Source organism: Molothrus aeneus, chromosome Z (genome assembly GCF_037042795.1).
Source record: "Molothrus aeneus isolate 106 chromosome Z, BPBGC_Maene_1.0, whole genome shotgun sequence".
Taxonomy (NCBI): domain Eukaryota; kingdom Metazoa; phylum Chordata; class Aves; order Passeriformes; family Icteridae; genus Molothrus; species Molothrus aeneus.
Genome location: NC_089680.1, coordinates 49,507,359 through 49,530,841, shown reverse-complemented (window position 1 = coordinate 49,530,841; position 23,483 = coordinate 49,507,359). Strand labels below are relative to the sequence as shown.

Here is a 23,483-nt window from a genome sequence, read left to right as displayed (position 1 = left end):
TAGTGCACAATAGGAATAAAACTAGATTGTGACAAAGAAGCCTACCCTTTAAAAAAGGGCACTGAACCTTATAAGCAGTGGGAAATATTCTGATACTTCCCTTCAAAGGCTGAGTGTTTAAAGATACGTGTCTCACTGGCCTGCAAATGAATGCAATTAAGATAACATAGAAAACATAGCTACAAGAAAACTGGTCTGATAAAACAGGTGCATGCATGTTATGTATTTAGGTACAAATATATATGTACTATTATATAGGATGAAGTTTAAATGAGCTTTCTCAACCAGCATCATCGTACCTTGCATTTGCAAGTTAATTTCTTATGGGCCTGTTTACATACAAAGAACTAATTTAATCTGCAAGAATTTACATTTTTCTGCAAAGAAAGCATAATGGATGAATACAATGAGCACCACTGTACTATTCTTCTCACTTAGAAAAAAATCTGAGGAAGGAGGGCAGTGTTAGCATGAGGATAAACTCGTAAAAAAATTTTGCTTTGTAAATTTTTTAAATATATCTGACCAGGAATGATTGTATTTGAAAATTTCTATTTTGCAGCAGTTCCAGGATTCCCCTAGAAGCAGTTGTTTTGCTGTCTTTTTTTTTTTTTTAACTGACCTTGGAAATAAGAACTCAGATAAAAACATTTATTCAAATAGTACATCTTTTTTATCTTTCTTTCTTTCTTTCTCCATGCCTAAAGATTTGCACCAATCTGCAGTTTTGTAGTATTATGTCATACAGCTAGACTGGTTTCTCAAATCAACTTTTCTATATCCTTTAAATACACAATAGAATCAAACTCAATTTACAAAGCTAAAGGACTTGAAATACTGAGATTTAATTTTTCGCTTCTTATTTTACTTTTCCATAACACCCTTTAATGATTAAAGAAAAAAGATGCAGTTATTATGGCCACTGACGTACTATGATCAAAAGAAAAGAAACATCTAAGAGTAGATACCTGCCGATCAAGGTCAAGGTAAGCATCATTTCCAACAGAGACTGGAGACTCTTTACTCATCAACTGCAATTAGATTACACTGGATTAGAAAAAGCAAAGATTTACTTTTATATTAAAACCTATGTTTCAATGAAATACCAAGCTGATTTTTACTTTTGGAAGCTTTAATGTGAATTAATTTGAAAGTTTTTAACTTCATTTTTATATATGACATATTCAGAAACAAGAACAAGGAAAAAAACTTCATCATTTGTAATATTTAGAGTGCTATAAAAGAAACCTTACATTATCTCTTTTTCTTTTGACAATGCACATTCTTTGTCTATGATAAGCCTACAGAACATCCCACTAAAGATTTTACTGCAGTGGCATTGGAATGATAGTAGATATCAACACAGCACACAAGACCTGGCTTTAATTTTTCTCTGCTAGTGAGTAGCTTTTACATGTGTCCATTACCTGGATATTAACATCAATTAATTTATTTATTTCACTTAACTCCAGGATATATTTATCTCAACTACTACTGCAAAACAAAGGTGACAAAAATTCTGTCCTGGACCTGCCTGTAATTTTCAACATTAAAAAGTAATTCAGTAGAGTGCATTCCTGAAATGAGTATTACAATTCCTTGTGTACTACTTCAGTGCAGGAATAGCTGATAGTGGTTTTGGCCTAGATTATTAAAAAAACCAAAGTAACAAAACAAAACAAAAAACAACCCCAGCCAAACCTTCAATACAAACCCTCAAATTAGTCCTACAAAACTGACTGATGTACTGATCAAAATGAAGAAAAAAGCTGTTTTCTTATAGTAACCTAACAATCAGCTGCACCAGTTGGTAAAAGTGAAATCAAACCTAACAAAAGTTGTAGCTCAGCAACCTCTTCCCACACAGATCAAGTAAACATAACAAAGTAATGTTCTTACTAAAAGTTGTAAGAAAAAAACAGGAACAGTCTTGCAAATGAGAAATACACTGTAGCTAATTCAAAAGGCATCATTACAGAATGGCACTGATGGTTTCTGTCCAAAAGCATAATGTTCTAAGAGCTCTCCAATGACGCGATCCATGAAAGTTACAATTAAAAGGCCCTATCCTTACCAAAATCAGGACAAGTTTTCTTCCCTGGAATCTCTTGTCTAGCCTGGTAACTCTCTCCAGAGACAGTACTTCCTTTATTCCTTCTAGAAATCAGTGCTTTTGCACTGTTTTCCTTAGCAAGATTTTTTGGGATACACAGAGCCTTCACTTCTCAATCCTGTCTATTATGAAAAATCTGTTTGACATTTACATCATTCAAATCATACACTCACATTTCTCTCACTATCCCCATTTCCTTAACTAGGATTTAGCTGCATTATTTAGATAAATTTATCTCCCCTCAGCAGTCCTCCTCACACCTTGACAACATTTGCCAAATTTCTTCCATTTTCTTCTACATCTTTACAATGACAAACTACTCCATGAAGAAGCATTACATCAAGCCTGCACTCTGCAACAATAAATACAAAGTCCCTAGCCTCAGAGCTGTCCCCTGAAAAATGAAGTCTTGTCTTTTTCATTACCATATATAATGGCATTACAAACTTATCTTCAATTTAGGAGCCTATTTTCTAAGTTGATTATCATTTAAACAAAACCTCCCAATCCCTCCCTGCTTCTGTGATGTTCATGCACATTTTGAATACTGGATTTCACCAGCTTTTCCAGCTGACTAACAGGGATATCCCATATTAGCCAAATACTGAACTCCTCTCATTATTTTATATTCCATAATGCTGTTCACAAACACACTTTGGACTCACACACATACAAACAAGTTCTGCCTGCAAAGTCAGCACTTTCCAACAGGCAGGTCTCATGCTGCATGCAGCCTGCAAGGGTGTACAACAAGATGTCCCTAACAGCCACCACCCCTTTCTGGCCCTAACACAACTTCCTCTTTGAAAAACCAGCTCAACAGGCCTGTGCAAGACTTAGAGTAGACGGAATACAAGTGACCACACAACCCACTAGAGGCCACTGTGGTGTCACTGCTTTCTGGGACTTGCCATAAGGCAAGCCATGGCTAATAATATAATCCCTATTTTCTTCAACGAGTTTTCCCAAAACATCCTGTCCTTGACAATCCTTAGCAAAAATGTCCAGAAAAGAGGTCATTATCTGGAGTAGGATTAGGTACTGGAGATATATATTCTGGGTGTACCATGAATGCACATTACAGGTGCGAATTTCACTCCATGAGGTACATTAAGAATGTGATGAGGAAAAGTGAATGAGGCACCAAGGGCAAAAGCCACAGATACATGTGCAGATGTATCTCACATGACTCAGTGCAATAGAAAGCACCTTGCAATTGGACGGTCTGTGGTATGTATAGTGGAAAAGCTAAAGACGAAATTTAAGGGATCATTTTTTGTCCAGTACCACAATGAGACAAAGAACGAGATCGTTAGATAACTCAAAAGGAACACAGGAATCCAACTTATCATCAGTTAACAATAAAACAACTGTAAGAAGTGGGATGTAAAGGCAGAACTATCATGGCAAAGGAGTGCTTTCATCTTTTCCCTACACACCTCCCCACATACCATAAATATGTAAATGGTTTATGCAAGAAAATGTCATGACCATGCTCTGCTTCAGGATTCCTGTACACAACTTCTCCCCACTGAGAAGTAAAAGCTCTACCATAAATAGAACAGCTAATAGAGCACACAACTCCACTCACCTACCCAAACTCCTCTCTCAGATTTTTTGAAAATTTCAAGAAAACTTCTACTGAATGCAATGTTTTAAGATTTCATACAGATAGGCCAGCTTTCATACAGATAGGTATATCAACTTGAAACACATTACACCTTCCACCCACCTAAAAAATGCAAGAGGCTCGCCTAATTTTCCCTATTCTTGACTTTGTTTCTGGTCAATCAGCATTCTCTGGTATTACTGAAATTTAGAGTTGCAAAATGCTCATTTAATCAGTTACCTGCTCAATAGAATATCGGCTTTTTCTGCATTATTTATTACTAATCTTACAATACTTTTAATAATTTTGAAAGCAAATTTCCATACTGTTTTCTTCTATATATTTCCTTTATTTAAAAGCTCAGTCAGAAAAAATTCATGAAAAGCTGATGTCATTTCAGACCTTCACATGCAACCTGCAAGTATGATACTAGAGTACATGGTCTTGAGAGGTACGGATCAATGGTAATACTTTTGAGTTTAGAGGAGCAAACTTTATCTCACTTGTATTTCAAATCAATCAAGAGAATAAAAACCAGGAGGAAGTGTCCTTCTTATTTTCCCTTCACATCTGTAAGTTTTCTTCAGGACCAGACTACAAAAATAAAGGTTTACCTCCACAATTTTGCAGCACTTGAACTGGCTTTCATTTCCAAATATATCATTTAGTGTAAATATAGTATAGTCACCTATTTTCACACATAACTTTAATGGAGGATGATGTGCAGATATTATAAAAAGGGAAACATTAAAAATGTGCTTGCAAAATCAAGCTATTGCATTATGTCTCTACAGGAGAAAGAAAATCCTGCTTAAGAGCTTCCCAGAGTGAAATAAAGTAGCAACTAGCATTTGCAGTCTTGCTCTTTTTCTGGTTTTTTTTGCATAGTGGTTAGTATGGATTTTAAATGGTGCAAATTACCTGCAACATGACAATTCTTACAGTTATTTGTGTAGTTTTATAAGAAGCAGCTGTCATTCCCTGTTAATCCTTTACATCTATATTTTTTCATGCTCAAAGCTTCGGTATAATATCTTATATAATACATGTAGGTCTTCTAATCCTATATTATGAAAACCTTCACTTTTTAACTGCTTTCACTGTAAAATATGAACAAGCTGTGTTGTCATGGATACATGAAGATTAGGGAAAGGGTAGAACTATCACAAAACCTGCATGCATGAATAACATGAATTATGAAAGCTTTTTTTCCCCCCCACACATGATTTTGCAAACACAGTTGCTCTATTTAGTTGATGATTTTAAAATCCAAAACACTTTCTTTATCTGAAATGCTTTTTCTACAGTTTATAATACTGTATAAGCTCACTTAAGTGTCCACAAAGCAATGTCAAAACCTAGCTTCTGTACTCACGTTCTTTTTCTTTCTTAGAACATCTTTATGTTAGTTTTTAAGAGTCATGGCTATGTTTGACACTGTATATCCTTTAAAGCAGCTGGACTTTCTTCTTCCTCCAGTTGATACCCAGTCTACCTCCAGTCTATCTGTTGATAGACCCAATAAAATACTTTTATATCATTTCCTAACTATTCAAAAAATAATTTTACTTCAGACAAGATAAATCTTTAAACAGCTAGGAAAAAATAGAGGAGGGAAAAACAGCACAAAACCAAAAAGTGGAACTAACACCATTGGTGTTATCCTGAACAGTATGCACCTTTTCCTACTCCCCCCTTGGCAAGTTTTGACGCTACTCTTGACACTATTCTGACTCTCAACTTGACCTGCTAAGTGATCAAATTTAGAGATGTTCTAAACAGCAAGGCAAACAATTTGTTTACTTATTACTACCTTCATCAATAATGAACTTGGCTACTCCAGGAAGAGACTTGGAAAAAATGACAGAAGGGGAAGGGAGAAAGGGAAATATATAATGGGCAAAATAATTTCTCTAAAAAATACTTTCGGCCTTTAAAAAATCTGAAAATAAAGAAATAAAAAAACCCTGTTATATTACACTTAGGAATGTATTCATCTTGTATTTTGTGCACAACTTGCATTTCGATATCTACATCTACAGATTAGCACCTCAGATTCTAAGTGGTGATAACACACCAGACCAAACTGACTACACTGAAAAACTAACAGAAAACTTGTTCTACTGTGCCTTGTGGAATACTTTGATGAGTAAAACGATTTATGATAACCCAAGAGGCATCAAAAAAATTTGTACGTGCTCAGCTGAAACAGAAAAATTAATTACATAATACATCATTAAAGCCTAGAGATCTTCTGACATACCAAATTTTGAAGAGTACCCACAATGTCAAATGCTTTAAAATGTTTGGATTAGATGATATACCAACTTTTCAAATATTCATATATAGCTAATTTCTTACATATTGCTTTTTCTAAGTCACTTGAATTCTAGGAGCTGCTATGAGTCTAAGAAATAGAAAAACCTCCTTACAAAATCCCATGAAGTCTCGCCCCTTTAAACTCTTCCCGTACCAATCTGTGCTGGCTATGATCTAACTCCCAGAGTAACCTTCTCCATAATTTTGCCAGGCACTGAAGTGAGACAGACCTGTAACTGACAGCATTTTTCTTCTTTCTCTTCTTGAAAACTGGAATAATATTTGCTAGCTACCAGCTGACTGGGACCTCTCCAAACTCCAAGCCCATTGAAAAATAACAGAGAGAGGCCTTGCTCTCCAAGTACCTCAAAGTCTGAGACACTTTCTCACCTCTTCATTAAGCACTTGAGAGTTGGTCCTGAAATGCCTTAGATTTCTAAGCTTGCAAAGTAGCATTAAAATCACTCAGAACTGTGTCAGTAGCTGCATACTAAAATTTTTGATTCACTGCATTTTAAAAATCTGTTCCAGAAGAACATACCCTTACCCTGTGATGACTTCCTACTTCTACTCATCATGTCAGCAAAAGGGCACACACACTGAACAAGTTTATTCATTAAGTGTTGAGAACTGTGGGCTGCTTCAATGGGATATTTTATTAAATAACGGAGACTTCTATAAAAATTTAATAGATTTTCAACATAAAGAAGGAAGATAAAAGAAGTTTTTTCCATTTCAAGATGGTGCAGAAGACAGTGATGCTGCAATTTGGGTTTAATAAAAACACTAGAAAAACCCACCAGAATACTGTACATTACATTTAATAAACTTACAAAAAGGTAAAATACGCCAAACTCCAGCAAACTGGTGCTTGGCAGCACTGACTAGAAGATGATTTAGATAACAATTCTTTTGATGCTCATTTCCAAAGTCTTCTCGGTTGTGTTACAGCCAGCAGTCTGCACACAGACAACTGAATGTATGACTGCATGGATACAGCACTGGTCAAAGTGATGACTGTGGAGAGATTTCCTTGTAGGCTCACTTATATTTCTTTCTCTATTCAGACATTACAGAGATGACAAATTGCTCTAAAGCTCAATGTGGAATTGAGTTTCTCTTCTTCTGGTTCAGAAGAAATGGGATTACTAGTGGTTTCCTGCCTTCCCTTGCTAGTGGCCTGCCCTAAACATCTAAAGACTGTTAGGCATTTCTATTATAAACACTTCAGACTTCTTCTAAGTCACAGAAGGACTTCAGTGGCTAACACTGTGGTTTTAATTTACCACAGAAGAGCACATCTACAAAATGGACTGCAGTACACTCACTGACTTGTAAAAACATACCAGCCTACTGTATTATTCATATATGTTCATCTTACATATCATTACCAAAGTCATAACACTACAGCTGACAAAACAATACTAATAACCCAATTCTCTTTCTTTTCATCTGTCTAATAAATTAAAAAAAAAAGTTTATGAAATTTTGCCAAAATTCTACAGTAATTGGTTTCCACAGAAAATCAATCTAGTACACTTCAGGATTCACAGGGTGGGAAAAGAAAAGGAAAGGGAATCCAGTATCAAAAATATCTAGAAGTTTCAGTCTTCTAGATTTAAAGAAAAGTGGGACATTCAACCAGAATTCTTTGACATAAAGCAAGATTTTCCTAAGGAGAAATAAGAAATTTTTCACTGTTAAAAGGCAAAATCTATGCCCTTTATTTTCTTCACTTTCAACTAAGTTATTCCTAAGTGGGAAAAAGCATACTACTGTAAAATAAGACTGAACTTTCACACACTGTGGGCATCCCAGCATACCTCCTGAATGGCTGTCATGACAACATGTTGAACTGATTCTTCCATCATCATTATGGTCTGGATGTACTCTGAAAATAAAAGCATTCTGAAATGTCAATGTTGAAACTCAACTCATAGAAGGTAAGATCAGAAGCTGCATCCTTCCTACAAAATGACTAGATGCCATGGATGACACTGAAATGTATAAGCACCAGTCAAGTTCCACTCCAACATATTCAACAAGATTTTATCACAAGCCTGTTCAGATACAAATCCAGGCTTATTTGAACTCTACAACAATGAAAAAAGTCATGATTACCTTTTTTCCTCTCCTGGCATCTCACACTTCTGAAATAACTACTTTTATCCTTTTCTCACTTTGTTCCCAAACTGTTCAGGCTCTTGAAGTACATGATCCATGCATAGGTTGTCCTTTTCTGTAAGTGTAACAGTAACAACTTGCCTTCCTACAGCATCCTCATTTTAAAGCATTTTCATGTTCATTTTTGGTGTCTGTTCTTATTTCTCTAGTACATCACAAATTAAGTCCCCTCCACTTTTTAAGTTCTCAGCTCTGTGTACGTGAGCTACGCAAGAGGTACCTTGTAAGATGATACAATAACCAGAACAACAAATTCTGACATTTAGACTAACTCAAGGAGTAAACGACTTGCCCAGTATAATACAGTTTCTAGTCAAATATCATCTCCTTTATTCTTTTAATGATGCGATTAAGAGAAAGACACTGGGGATAAAGCCACCTTCAACTGGGTAATTTGCTCATGCTGAATTTGCTCAAAGTACAGATTATTCTGGTATTTCAAATCTGCATTTTTAATGCCCAGACTGAAAAATTAAGGGGACACAAAATCAAGATATGCTTGCCACTTGAAAATGAAAAATAGTCACCAAAAGGAAGATAATTTTATATAAAACAGAGATGACAGGAGGTTTAATAAACCAGAGTTATTTATGCACTTGTGGAAGAACATTACTCCTATTTTGATTAATAGGAGACAACCTCCTGGTTAAGAGAACAGAAGTAATTTCAGAAGGAGAAACTAAAGTGATTTAGTCACCTAGGACAACTGAAAAAGGGAAACTAGCTGTAAAGGTAAGATGCACCAAGCATGGGGAAGACAACAGGCCTAAAATCCTGGCAGCCATCAAACACAAAATGAGCTATAACTGTCACACAATTACAGTAAAAAAAGCCTTATTTTCCAACACATGACTATGTTTCCTGTTTAAAGTATTTAGGATAAATGTTTGCATTTGCCATTACATTACCTTCATCTGGCTTGAATGAAGTGTAATTTAAGGTAACTCGGTAACAATCTACAGCCTACACCTAAGGCAAGTTTAGAACATGAGATGTAGCACACTTTAACAAACATCTCCATTGTTCATCACATCCTCTGTGGCACCCTCAAGAAAGATGAATAGGTCTCTACTGTATTTGTGCAAGTCTGAATTACAGTCAGTGCCACTTGGGTAGAGAGACAGAAGTCTCCTTCAGGGACTGCTAAAGTGGGATTCAATTGTCTGGCAACTGGCCTGAAGTGACTTTTTGGATGACCTTATTGTGCTCCATCTTCAGCTGTTGCCCAAAAGAGCATGGTTGCCAGCATTACTTGTTCCTATTTGCAAACCCCATAGACACATCTTAGAAACTACAGAAAACCAGTTCACACCAGACATTTCATCAGACCAAGCACCAATAATAATGATGGCTTTTAGCCATGTAGTAAAATAATGCCTGGAATGCATCTCTGCAATCAATAGTTATGCTGAATAATGCAATCATCACATTTTTCCATTCTTGACTATCCTGATCTACCTCGTAAATGGTTAAAAGGTGTACCCAAGAATTTTTTTTCTTTGTAGACTGATTTTTCAACTTAGCAAACCAAAACTGAAAATATGTATCTTGGAAGTAAATTCAATTCCAGTCTGAGTCTCCAAAAGCAGTGAAGCTTACACCAAAAAACAGTCACTATCTGTACTACAAAAAAATGTCATCATTATTATTTAAAAAAAGAAACTGTTTCTGACAGAAACCCAAGAAATATAATTTTTCTCCTTAATAGTTGCACAATAACCAAGAAAACATGTTTCCAAAATGTATTACCTTGCTTCTGTTCACAATTCACAGCACATCCCAAAATAAGTTGAAGCATTCTCCCAAGCTCCGCAGCATCAGCATGTTCTCCAATCAGGTTAACATCAGGAAGGGTGAAGTCATTTATCTGTTGCCCTAGAATCTGCACAAAGACAAGGTACATACATGGCTGTATCGCTGCACATATACAAATCAATTTATTTCATACAAAGATGATTCATAATCAACAACAGCAATTCATTCTTACTTTAGTATAGTTTTGAATACACCTTCAAAACAAACCAAATTGCTTAACATAACATCTCACTATAAAATCATATTGTTTGATACAAACAATATTAGGGAAAAGATAAACATGACTGTCTCAACTCACAAGCAACTACTAGATAAACACTTAGCAAGATTCTTTCTTAAAGGATTAGATGTTGAAACATTCAATGCTTCACCTATACAATACATATATCTAACACTAACAGGAGACAAATACAAGATAGCAAAAAACTCAGATCACTAGACCTCACACTTCTAGTAAATTTAAGGATATCTGGCAAGTCTTACAGCTAAGAAAGCTGCTCCATGGAAGAGAATCTGAGGTAGTAGTACAATGATATGTAATTAAACAGCCCACATGCAGAAAGAAAGAAAAAACCCTGCAAAACAAAAGCCCGTGTGACTCGCTATTAGTGTTATCTGATTTATCATTAAAGATCATTATGGATTAATGATTGGCAGTAGAAGGAACTAGACTATTCTGCTAAATTGCTCTTTACTGAACAGAGGGTTGAAAATATGAATATGAAATTTGGAATTAAACACATCACTGACACATTAATTGCAGATAAAAAGAAACTGTAACTTCTTAAACAGGGTGCAATAAGGAAACAATGACTATATAGAGGGAATCAGTCATGTGTTTGCTGCATGCTCTTTTTTTGTGCAATACCCAAGAAAAACAGAAATCAGGTTAAGGCACTTATAAAAAACATAGCACACAAGAAGAATACAAAAAAATAAGCTATTGTAAAGTTTAGTAGTGTTGGGTTTTGTTGAAGTGTTGCGGTTTTGTTCTGATTATGTACCGTTTGTTTTGTGTTGTGGAACAGTAGGATTTTTAAGCAGTTTTCTCAAAGAATTAACACTACTAAAAATCTCCGCATGCTTTAAAGGACACAGATTCACTATTATTGGAAAAGACTTTCTTTAGGTCAAAAGAATTCTGTCAATACATCAATCACAATGGAAAATATTACCACCATACACAGACTGCATTAACAGAAAATACAATGTGTTTTGATTCTGGTATGCATTTATATATTGATCTCTAGTTCCTGAATTTCTTTCAAATGCAATGCTGGGTTTAAGTTAACAAGACTACAGTGACTTCACAGTCACTGACAACAGAACTCCTGTTGAGGAAAGCTGAAGGGAACAGGTAAATTGGCAAGCACTAGGAAGAAGCCAAGGATGTGAAGGTGTGAACAGAGTTTGAAATAAAAAAGAGAAAAAAAAATAATTTAAAGAAAAAGAACCAAAAATATCCATCAAAAGCCCCGAAAGAAATATGAAAATGAAGGATAGACCCTATAATAACTATCTTGAGATGAAAAAGAGCATTTAACCCATTTTCAAAAGACAAAAGATTTATACATTTACAAAAAAAAATTAAAAGTTGTAGTTCCAGAGCAGCAGAGGCTTGAAGCAAGATTAACTGAGCCAGAACAAAGCATGAAAGCTACAGTCAGTTACTCAGGCTTCTTGTCCTTCTATACTTTAAGTGACAATGACCGCAAACGTAGCAGTTTGACTGACTGTTCTTCTGAATGCAATAAAAATTTCTGAATTTTTGAGGGTGAACAGTATTAGTATTATACACATTTTTCAAATGCTTTTAACTACATCAGGTAAAATGCATATACATATCTATATTTTTGTAGTGGGGGAGGGAATAATGTTGAGAAAAACATAAGCAGAATTCATTAGTAGAATCCAGATTACCCCTACTATCAGCTCCAGCATTGCCTCAGCAGGAAAAATATCAACCTAAACCAAAATCCAGTGCGATTTATAAACATGCACTACCTTTACAGAAATTAATCAGCTTGAATCCGCTCAGAACTTGCCTAATAGCAAAGTTTTGACACCAGACACTTGATCATCATACATACTAATCAACCAAAAAGAAGCTTGCATCACTTTGTCTTAGTAATAATAATTTTCCATAACAAAAACCTGATCTGTTTCTTTTTAGTATTCCCAGTCATGACCAGCTTGCTTAATAATCACTTTTCAACATTTATTTAAACATGGATACCTAATCATTTACTGAAGACAACCTCCTAAGACTTAAATTTTTCTTTCTTGAAGTACTTAAATTTATTAACTTAAATTTATTTTCTTGAAGTACATCAAGTTATTAACAAATAACCTAATCTCTGTAGTATTTATGAGAAGACAGTATTTTGAAACAAGCAATGTCTAGAACATGCATATTATGGATTTTTTGCTGCCACCTGTATGGATCAATTTGTCTCAAACATCACTGAAAGCATATTTCAGCTGAAGATTCACCACTGAAAGAAAAAATATTGTCTCGTCTGGAGTAATTAAGTGCTGAGTTTGCTCAAAATAAGAGAGAAGGACAAAGACTGAGTCCAGTACACCTGAATTAAAATATTTAATTAAAATTTTAATGTAGGGAGGGGCTAGAAATGCTCTTCCTTCACTCTCCTCAAGAGAAAAATAAAGAAAAGAGCAGACTTCAGCTGCAGAGAAGGAAGGAAAAAAACATCAGACTCAGGTACATTAAAGTACATCAGACACAAAGTCCATCATTAGAACATAGTCAGTAAAGCCATCTATTCTTCACATGAAAAAATTTGCATATCAGGCTTCACTGGTACTCCCGAGTATTCAATAAAGTAGGTGAGAAGGTTTAAAGAAGGCCAAGACTAGGGAACAGGCCATGAATCACTATATATGCCAAAAGGCTTGCAAGAAAACGTCAGAACTTAACTTGCAGAAAACAATTTATCTTCCACAGGTTAACTAAAATACATAATTCAAAAGGCAAGCAGATGAAGATTAGTTCAAATGGTTCTTACCTCATGGTTGTAATCCAGTATTCCTTTTAAAATTTTCTTCAGGTTGCTTACCTATTTGACAAGAAAGAGGAAATACAATAAATACAGGGAGTATTTTACAGAGAAATGATCATAAAGTGGGCAATCATGGAAGAATCACACAAAAGAAGGATATAATTACATCAATTTATGCACAGTTAAATTTAGAATCATGAAAGTTATGCAAGAGGCCCTTATGACCAGACTTCCAGATGTGATTACAAATCTTTATGAATTCAAAGAACCCATTTAAATTTATGAAAAATATAACATTGTCTTGGATAGGCTTTATATCAGATCCTATGGCATGAATGTTTTTATATACTTGTTTATCTTAGGATTATCTTTACATCCAGAAGTTGAAACATTATTTCCCTCCTTTCTTCTCTTGAAGTATCCTAGTAATCTACTTTCTGCAGAGATAAACCTCTTCTTTCAAACCAAAACCAGCTACTGCTCAATATCATCCTTTATTCTCAACCCATAAGTTCAACTTGTTGTTCTTATCATTAATTATTCCTCCTAGCTCTTTTATTTTTGTTCTTGTCAGTCTCTGTCCCTCCTCCCAGTTTTTACAAATGACTGTCTGCCTTAAAGTATCTGGCAAAATTTACATTTCTCCAAGATGACTTCACTGCTATACAAAGGTAGCTTCTGTTCACTCGCATAACCAATGGCATGAGTTAAGTACCTCCTGCTCTACAGAATGGGTGTCACATTCCTCTAGTACTGTGTATTGCCCCCTTTCCAGCAAAAATCCATTTGCATCAAGTCTCTGGAAACAGTGTATTTAAAATTATAAAAATGCCCGTGGGTCAGCTGAAATTCAGAGAAAAAATAAGGAATCTTTGCTGAAAGTAACTGCTAGAGACTATCAAAAATTACTGTTCAAGTATTTAGGAAATTTGGATAATAGAAGCAGCACACTGTTTCCAGGGACAGAGAAGAGGCTGAGGGAGCTAGGGTTGTTTAGCTTGGAGAAAAGGAGGCTCAGGGGTGACCTTATTACTCTATACAACTCCCTGAAAGGAGGCTGTAGCCAGGTGGGGGTCAGCCTCTTCTCCCAAGTAACAAGAGACGGGACAAGAGGAAAAGGCTTCAAGTTTTGCCAGGAAGTGTTGTTTGCCAGGAAGAGTATCAGGAAACATCTCTTTATCAGAAAGGGTTATCAAGCATTGTAACAGGCTACCCAGGACATGACTGAGTCACCATCCTTGTGGTGTGCAAAGAGCTGTGTAGATGTGGTACACTGGGACATTACTTATTGGTGGACTTGGCAGTTTATGGTTGGATTCTGTGATCTTAAGGATCTTTACCAACCTCAATGATTGTATGACTGAAGTTTAAACAGAATCTGCAAAGACTAAAACTGATATAAACAGGATTCACAAAGTTCTCTCACTGACAGCAGCAGTCACAGCAGCAAACTGTGGAACTGCAATGAAGGGAGAGCAAAACCTCTCAAGTTTTATTGCCTTTGAAGCCCACCATAAATTTTATGTTCTTGACTGCATTCCAGAAATATCCAGTTAGGAGACTCTGTCCACTGACAGAAATTATTTACCTTTCAAACGACCTGACGGCGGTTAAGAAACATGATACTGAAATTCAGGGACAAACACAACACTTCAATATGGTCTACAAACAAAATGAGGTGATGAAAGTAAATTCCAGACTCAAAAAAGAAACAGGATACACACACTAGAAGATTTTTGCCAAGAAAACCAAAATGATAATAATCTGACTACCTGACTCCTATTAATCTACTCTCTTTTGGAAAGAAGTGCCAGAAGTTGATTCCTTATTAAGATATAGGAACATTCTGTCTGAATAATCACTGAATTTTAAGTCATACAAGAAACAAAAACTCATTTGGACCTGAAAAGTGACACATCAAATACCTTGACAACCTAGAACAAGAACTGGAGATGCTACATTATAGCATGTATATGAGAACATTTATTGTCACTCCCAAAATGGCATAACAGGCAGTTTATACCTTCTACACCAAAGCACATACTTTTCCTGTACTATTACACACAACATGGTTCTGTAAGAGCTGCAACTATTTCCTAGGTGTCAGCAACCAAGACCACCACTCAAAGGCAATGCATAATCATAACTGAAGTCTGCAACAGATTTAAGAATTTAAAGAAATTAAGAAATTTTACTTTTATATCAAATAATCACAAAGAATACTGCATTGATTGGAATATTATTTTCAAACTTGATTAACTAAAATCTTCTGGTTTATAATTTACCTGAGTCTGCTGCAGAAAGAGCCACGGAAACACAAGGGCCATGTTGCAGAATTTAAGTCCAGTTTACCGATGAGAACATTTGTGAGGAACCTTGAACTTGAACATAATCCCAAAAAATTGAGAAACCAAATGGAAACCTGTGAAATACTTCTTTCCCCCTCTCCTTGTAAGCATTTTTGAATTAAAATTCCTTAAACACAAAGAGCCACCTTCCTCTATGTAACTTTCATAGTGCTTGGAGTTGAGATACTGAAACAAAGTCAATATTGATCAAAATTCATCATGAAAAAGAGCTTATAGGGCAGAATCCTTGAAACAAGAGAACAGCACATAAACTGAAAAAGAAATCTTTGCCATCCTATTTCACCCCACTGTAAATCAACAGTACCAGGGTAGCTTGCTTTTAAGAATTAACTGTACCATCTTTGTATTTGGCACACAATCAGACAATTGTAAGGTTAAAGCAGCTTCTTTATAGACTTCTTTTAAGACTAAGACTGACTTAACCATGATCTTCAGTATTACTCAGACAGCTCTCAATTTTTTTTCTAACTTGCTTGCAGTCAATAAACTTAGATGGTTTTACTGCCCCTGGCAGAGAGAGGATCATCACAGGGAAACTACCACTAATATTTTGTACTTGGAAATTGAACTGAGTAGTTCCAGCAACATTTATGATGTCCAAGCACATGAAACAAAGACCTCAAGCAGCTAAATGAAAACCAACAATAGCCTAAGAAAGTGTTAAAAGAAAACCAATTAAATCAGAATTCTAAGTCACAGAAGTGACAGTTGTTCAGAATTACTTTTCACTTTCTTAAGCACATAGGAAAACCTAACTGTAGTTAACAATGACCATTAAATTACATAATGTCAGACCACAACAGGCAGAATTGCCAATACAGATTATGACTATAAAGTATTAAACCATTGTTCAGATGTCAGCCCATGACCACATGGGAAGCCTATTTGCTTGCATCAGCAACCTGAGTTCTTGCTTTTCCATAAAAATATACATGCTACCCTCCCAACACCTTTAACATTCATTCCCTGCAGCCATACTTCTGCTGGAAAAGATGTGAAGTTTACAGGGGTAAAAAAAGTGACAACTATGCTTTATTTCACCTAGAAATTTGTTGCTTTGTTTCACCTCAGAAATCTGTTGCATCTAATTCACAATAGATGGATCAATAAGTATTTCTAGACAAACCTCTATCCATTTTCCATCTCTTTACCATCTGAGAATATTGATGAAACCTCAATATTCTCAGTCTTTTGAACACCTAAATTTCACTAATACCCACACCAGATCTGTGTGGGTGTTCCCTACGTTAAAATATCATTACCCTCCCTGCTAGCAGCCAGCTTGGCTTAGTATAGCACCACATGTGCTCAGTATGACACTGACCATTATGACACAGAATTAACTTAATAAACTGACTGGTATGAAAGCAGAGATCATGTGATCTGCCAACACCATAAGACTTAATGGTCGCTTGGTTTTTCTCCTGTTTTTCTTTTATTCTCACTTGTCATATAAAATCTTTTATTAATTACAACTTGCTTACTGTTTCCCATCTCAGGTTTATAAGAGCAGTCTGTCTAGATTTCTCTCTTTACTAACATAGTTGAGTAACAAAGGGAAAGGTAGTGATGTGGGCAATAGAAAATGCCCTTAAGCTTGTGATTGTTGACAAAAAGAGAGCATGGGTTATCTAACTTCCTGTTTTTTCCCCAACATTATGGCAGCCAGTCTCCACTTTTGCATTACCCTTATATCACATGTATGACTGAAACCCTGTTTGTGCTGGAGGCTCTGTGTAAATTGGCTTTTCTTTTTTTAATTTCAAATCTTGAACAACCTCTGGAAATGTTGCTAGCACACACTTTCAAGTGGTTTGGGAATTCTTAACCAATAAGCTTTGGATATCTCATTATGGTACATTTTTATCCATTTGCAGTTAACAGGTGGGGTGGGGGGTAAGTAGGTGGGCAGGGGGCACGTGGGGCTGTGTGTGTGCACACACCAAGAAGGAGAGGGAGCACCTGCATTCACTGTTTGTACCCCTCTCACAGGCATATGGTTTTTGAGTTAAACTGCTTTTTGCAGCAATGTCTCTCATCACTGATGAGAGGTGTAACCCAGAGAAAGACTAGGTAGTGAAGGTTCACAAGACTAACACAGCTTGCTACTATAAACACTAATAAAACTGTACTTCAAATTGATGCTGTCTGAATGCCAAAATGAAAAGTTCAGAAGAAAATCAAGCTGAACAATGTGTTTCCTTTCCTTCCTAAGCTTTCCACACTGAATGAAAAAGGATAGGAGGGAAAGGGGGACTTTTATGCCATCCCTCAAATAGCCAACAGTTTATTCTGTAATTGCCCAAAACTGATGTACATGAATAAATCAGTAATTTTTTTCTTGATTAGGGAATTTTATCCCTGAAAAATTTTGGCAATCAAATTATTTTCTAAGCTGCTTTTCATTTTCCGTATAGGTTTTATGTTCCAGATGTCATCTTCCTCAGCCATGAAATACTATGTTGTACACAATTTAAATCTGAACTACATAGAAGTGTTCATTGTACATGAGGAAATAGTTAATGGCTTTGCTTTTTTATGTTTGTAAACCAGCATAAAATTGCAAAGACAGCAGTGAAAAATCTTTTTGTTGCCCAAGGGAAAACACAAACTACTGTGTATATTGATGTATGCTATGAGCATGAAATTTTAACTCTGAAGAAATAACATTTCTCTATTAAATACAGTAGACAAAGATATGGTTAACTCTAAGAACCATAATGCTTGCTGAATGGTTTCTATTTTGTAAGCTCCCCAAGTTTTAGCATTTCCCTTTTTCCCTCCCATGCACTGCTCAATTTCTCAAGTCTGGCAACTTGCCCTGTAACCAAGAATTTAAAAACATCCCTGTGGTTTTGTTTAAATGGTATAGCAACAGCAAAAACACTGCAGTTATCAGAAAGCAAAACACTAAAAAAACCAAACTAACCAAACCCATGCATCTCCCTCCTGCCCCCTCCCAAAAAAAATCTCAGCCTTATGTTCTTGTTTCTTCTCCAAAGAGGACAACACACAATTCAAAATTAACAATCACATCATTAATTACCTTCTCCCTTGTTCTCAGGTAACAAGTAACAGGACAAGAAGAAACTGTCTGAAGTGGCATCAGATAAGTTTTAGGTAAATGTTAGGTAAAAGATTTTCACAGAAAGTGTTGTACAACATTGGAACAGACTGCCTAGCAAAATAATAGAGTCATTGCCAATGGAAGTGTTAAAAAAATGTGCAGATATGACACTTGGTGACATAATGGGTTGCGGTGAACACAGTGGTGGTGCCAGATTGATAGCTGGACTCAATCTTAAAGGTGTTTCCCAAACTTAACAACTCTGTGATTCTATCATTTTCTGAGTACTTCCATGAACAGTGGTTAGGCAGGCTGTACAAGACCTACACTAATCTCTACCAGCTCCCACTGTTTCACAAACTTCCTACACATTACATTTATATTGTCTTTCTGTATTTCCCCTACTAGACCAGCTCCTTTACGTGGTTCACGATACCAAGAGTTTGTACAAGTGGTGACTGTTACACCAGATGGTTCTGATAGCATCAGAGACAATGAGCGACCATGTTTAGCAACAAGAAAATAATGTAGCTCATTACCACAACACATGAGATAATTCAATTATCACTTCTCATGGCACTTCTTAAAGTACAAAGGGAAAGCTATATTCTAGAGTCATGCAACTATAATGCCCACATCTTAAATCCAGTAATGGATATATTTCTAAAAGAAGGTTCTAGTGAGGTGGGGGTCAGTCTCTTCTCCCAGTAAGGAAGTGACAGGACAAGAGGAAATGGCCCATGGGGAGTTAAAATTGGGTATTATGAAAAATTTCTTCACCAAAGGCATTGTCAAGCATTGGAAAAGGTTGCCCAGGGAAGTAGCTGAGTTACTATCCCTGAAGGCATTTAAAAGAAGTGTAAATGTGGAGCTTAGCACACGGTTTAGTGTGGACCTGGTAGAGTTAACTTGATCTTAAAGTCTTTTCCAAGCTGAACAATTCTATTAATAGAAATGCACAGATTGAAGTGTTCCTACAAGCCAGACTTTAAATGAAGGACTGGATGATAGACATTTGGAAAACTAGACTACTAATAATGTTTACTCACATATAAAGAACAGTTGGCAAGGTATAAGATTACTTCCAGATTAAAAAACAAGAGTTAAAGTATCACACATGTGCCTTTTAGAATCTTCATGAAAAGGGAAGTGGTCTATAAAAATGTATACAAAAAGCTGAATTATATGTATTTCTTAAACAAAACAAAAAAATCAGTCTTTAGTTCTTCTTTACATGGACACTTGAAAAACAAGATGGAATGACATCAGCAAGAAACTGAAATTTGACCTGATGCTTTGCCAACCTAAGTCACATAAGGAAGTTACTAGATTGCTCAGGTTTTTTTTTCTTTTTCACACCTGCTAAGCTTTTACATCTGCCAAATTAGTGCAAGACATAAAAATAAAATATTTATTCTTCAAACTCCAAATGATAGTTATAGAAGCTGCTGCTCCACATTCAATCAGCTGAAATGCTACTATAACCAACAGTTCTCAGTTTGTTATCCTCCACATTTAACAGCCAAGATTTCAATATTCCTTTGGGGAAAAACCCAAAAAATATTTTTCAGAAAAGTAAGACCTTGTATCCAGCTGTTCGCTTGCAATTCCATACAATTTTTTGAGAAGTTAATTTATATTAAGTGCTCTACATTCAGCAGATGCCAAAGGAGTCCTAAATGTTTTTTAGGGATGATGTCTCTTATTCAGCAGTCACTCAATATAGCCTCATCAATGTACCCTCACTTTTTGCTGGCAGCCTTAGTAGACAAAACACTCTAAAACATTCCAGACTTCACACAGCTGGTCAGACAGCAGAAACTATGCTGATACATGTTTCCTGGCCAAGTCAAGACATAAACAGCAGTGGTGTGCTCCATCTTTGTCTCAGGCAGCATTCTGTCTCTGAGTGTCCCTGCAATTCAGGAAGTGATGTAGAGAAGCCTGGAAGTACTAAAGCATTTCACAGTTTTAGTCCTTCCCCAGATGCTCAGAATGAGTTTTGGTGGCTGGAACAAAATGGTTTTACAGAAAACAAAAACTAACAGTAAATTCTTAACTATTTTTCTTCCCCCAAATCAGTCAGGCTGAAAATGGAAATTTAAAAAAGCACATTGATCATTCGCTGAAGAAAACCAGTCAAAAACTACACTAACATCTGCATGTGAGACTGTGTTCTTCAGATTCTAAAGCAAAATATTCCTCATTCATAGTTCTTGCAAATTCCGTTTCCTTCAGGTTTGCAGAGAAGTGCTAGAATGCCAAGTGATACAAACAACCCAGCAAAGAGACTGTGATTAAAAGTCATGCTGAGTAGAAACACAGAAAAAACATGACTTCCTCCCTTAAAACTCAGTAGCTCTGCAGAGCTGACAAAGTAAAAGGAAGCAACATGTTGCCATTTTTCTTTAAATATATTGCTTTTTATGTTCCTATTTTTATGCAGTTGCTTCTCAAAAAAGCTGCTTTTTTAAAAGCCGCTTTCACACTGTACATTAAAAAAAAATCTCTCATTCAATATTTGAAAAACAAGAGGTAATTAGTGTATAACATTTACTTGAATATTTTCCTTTTAAATCATAAAAACCTGTTCACAAATTCAAAACGTCTTTGCTAAAACTGTGCAGGATAATACAATATTAAAAAAAGGAAGTGTAATTAAAATGGTCTAAAATTCAAAATGCTATCTATAAAGCAAGATCCTAATCCAGAAATGTGAGAATATTTAGACACAATATTGTATTAAGTACTGAAATACAGATTCACAGACAAGCAAAGTAAGTCAAATACCTTTAGCCTCCAATTATCTCCCACTTCTGTTTTGATTCTGTTCAGCCAATTTTCATCAAAATAAGCTGGATCTCTGAAAAATAAAAAGTGCATTTATTAAAAACACATTATAGAAATTTTGAGTATACATTCATCATTAGGCTCCCATCTCAGGTTTGAGTTAATTTAAATGACTACCTCTTGCATCTGACACATGGCCTCAATATAGTAGTTCAGAATCCTGGTACTACTTACTTTTCCAAGAACTTTCACCCTGTTGACAGCACAGGTTCATCTGTGTGCCATGAGGAGCTTATGCTTTTGAGGAAGCATCTTTGTATTTTGAATGCATTTTCCCTCCATAAGTCCTACCTCTTAATTTCTTGTCTGGTGTTGCAGCAATATTTACTTGCATTTCTTAAAATTATTAAAAATTATTCTTTTTCCACACATTATGGATCCCTACCATTGCACACTGCTTACAACTATTCAGCTGCTAAAATAAAAACCTGAAACTGAACAATACACATGCAGTCTTGATAGAGTGAGAAGAGCTACAAAGAGTCACTGAAGTTTTTATGCCTAAGAAGATACTTCACTATTTCATCTACCAAACACTATTGGTTTTTTAAATCCTCTTTTCACAGTAACCCTACACAAATCTTTTTGTGAACACCCTTCCTTAGAAGCTTTTCTATTCTCTGCACTTTTGACAAGGCAATTAAGAAAAAGAACAGAGAACTATTTCTATGCATAAGTTCTTTCTATTCATTTTTCTCAAAGCATCTTCTACAAGCTGCTTCTTCAAGACACCTCCTGACACTCTATCTTCTGCTACCAAACTCAAAGATCATCTAAAAAGCTAACATTTTCTACTGCTCAATTCAAATTCTCCCTTTATCACAGAGAATTTTGAAAATGCTATTAACAGAATTAAGGAGAAATAATGTACTATATATAACTGGTTTTAAAGGAGTAGGAAAACATAAGGAAAGGTTTCTATTTTTCTATTTCATCCAACATATGAAGTCAATACAGCCAGAATGAAAAAAACACCTTTCTATTGTTAGCAAAATGCTCTTAAGAGTTTGTGTTACAGTTTCAGGTGAAGTACTCTGTTTTCTGGACTGCTGCATTTGCCACTGATTACTATTAGATTTACTGCTGCACCTTCTACACATAGAAGTGTTGTGGACTGAGACCTTTTTTTGAAGGGCAAGGCGCCATGAGATCTTTTGGCAAAATTTCAAGAGAACTCTGAATATGCCTGGAGAGTCATATAACATCCATTTCATATATACTGTAAACCAGCAACTACATCAGAACTTTTATTAGAGCACAAACTTTGCAGCCACACTTTGCATCTGATGCACAGTACATGCTGTGTTCCATCTTCTCCACAGTGTCTTCACAACGCAACAAGGTCTGCAAGCTGTACTGCAACCACAATACACAGCAATGGAGGAAGACCACAAATAGCAATGTTTCTCTACTGACACATTTTCATTGCTATTTTTTCACACTTTGTTACAGACTCTGGTGAAGATTACAGCATATTTCATTTCCTTGTCATGGCACCTGCAAACATATATCTGGAAGAACAGCTTTAATTACTAGTTAAGTTGATGACTCCAAATTACTTCCATTCAAAAACAGTACAGTTCTAGCACAGATGACAGAATCTTAAATTGCAAAATAGAAAAAGTAATGTCTTATCCAGACTATCACTGGTTTTGAAATATATGTTTTCAAATAGCTTTCAAATGGCCTCTCTGTCACAAGAAGACAGGTAAACTTAAGAATGATATTGATTCAAGTACATGTAATATCTCTGACACATGAAAAAAGTTTACATTCAGCTTTTACATGAAACAAATAGCTCTCCTTACAAAAAGCCTTAATTAAAAAGCCTTCATTTGCCTAATTTCTGCTCAATCACAACAAAATCATCTGGACACTAATGATTAGAATGACAGTTCAAATCCATTTTAGGTGTGGGGTTCAAAAATACCCCAATGACTGTCAAATGGTCTTCTGAGAATTGCTGATACACAAATAAGCTAGCTTAACAAGAGACTCACAATTATAAAATATTTATGCAGCTGAGAGATAAAGCAGGTATGACCTATGCTTCCTCATCAAAAAAACCCAACAGCGATTCCTTAAGGAATCTTATCATTTTAAGGGTTGCACTTGGCCACTAACATCTTTAGCTGCT

At 35.7% G+C, this 23,483-nt stretch overlaps 1 protein-coding gene across 5 annotated transcripts in view; it reads right to left on the bottom strand.

The window, feature by feature from the left end:
- The window catches only part of HOOK3 (hook microtubule tethering protein 3), an 85,858-nt gene that overhangs the window by 41,234 nt on the left and 21,141 nt on the right, over positions 1 to 23,483 (bottom strand). For all 5 annotated transcript variants that reach the window (XM_066568623.1, XM_066568624.1, XM_066568625.1 and 2 more), the window contains exons 3-7: positions 21,287 to 21,359; positions 13,067 to 13,117; positions 9,975 to 10,107; positions 7,865 to 7,932; positions 969 to 1,031 (exon numbers count right to left, since the gene is read on the bottom strand). In XM_066568623.1, the coding sequence (XP_066424720.1) occupies positions 969 to 1,031; positions 7,865 to 7,932; positions 9,975 to 10,107; positions 13,067 to 13,117; positions 21,287 to 21,359 (388 nt within the window). The remainder of the gene's footprint in view (positions 1 to 968; positions 1,032 to 7,864; positions 7,933 to 9,974; positions 10,108 to 13,066; positions 13,118 to 21,286; positions 21,360 to 23,483) is intronic.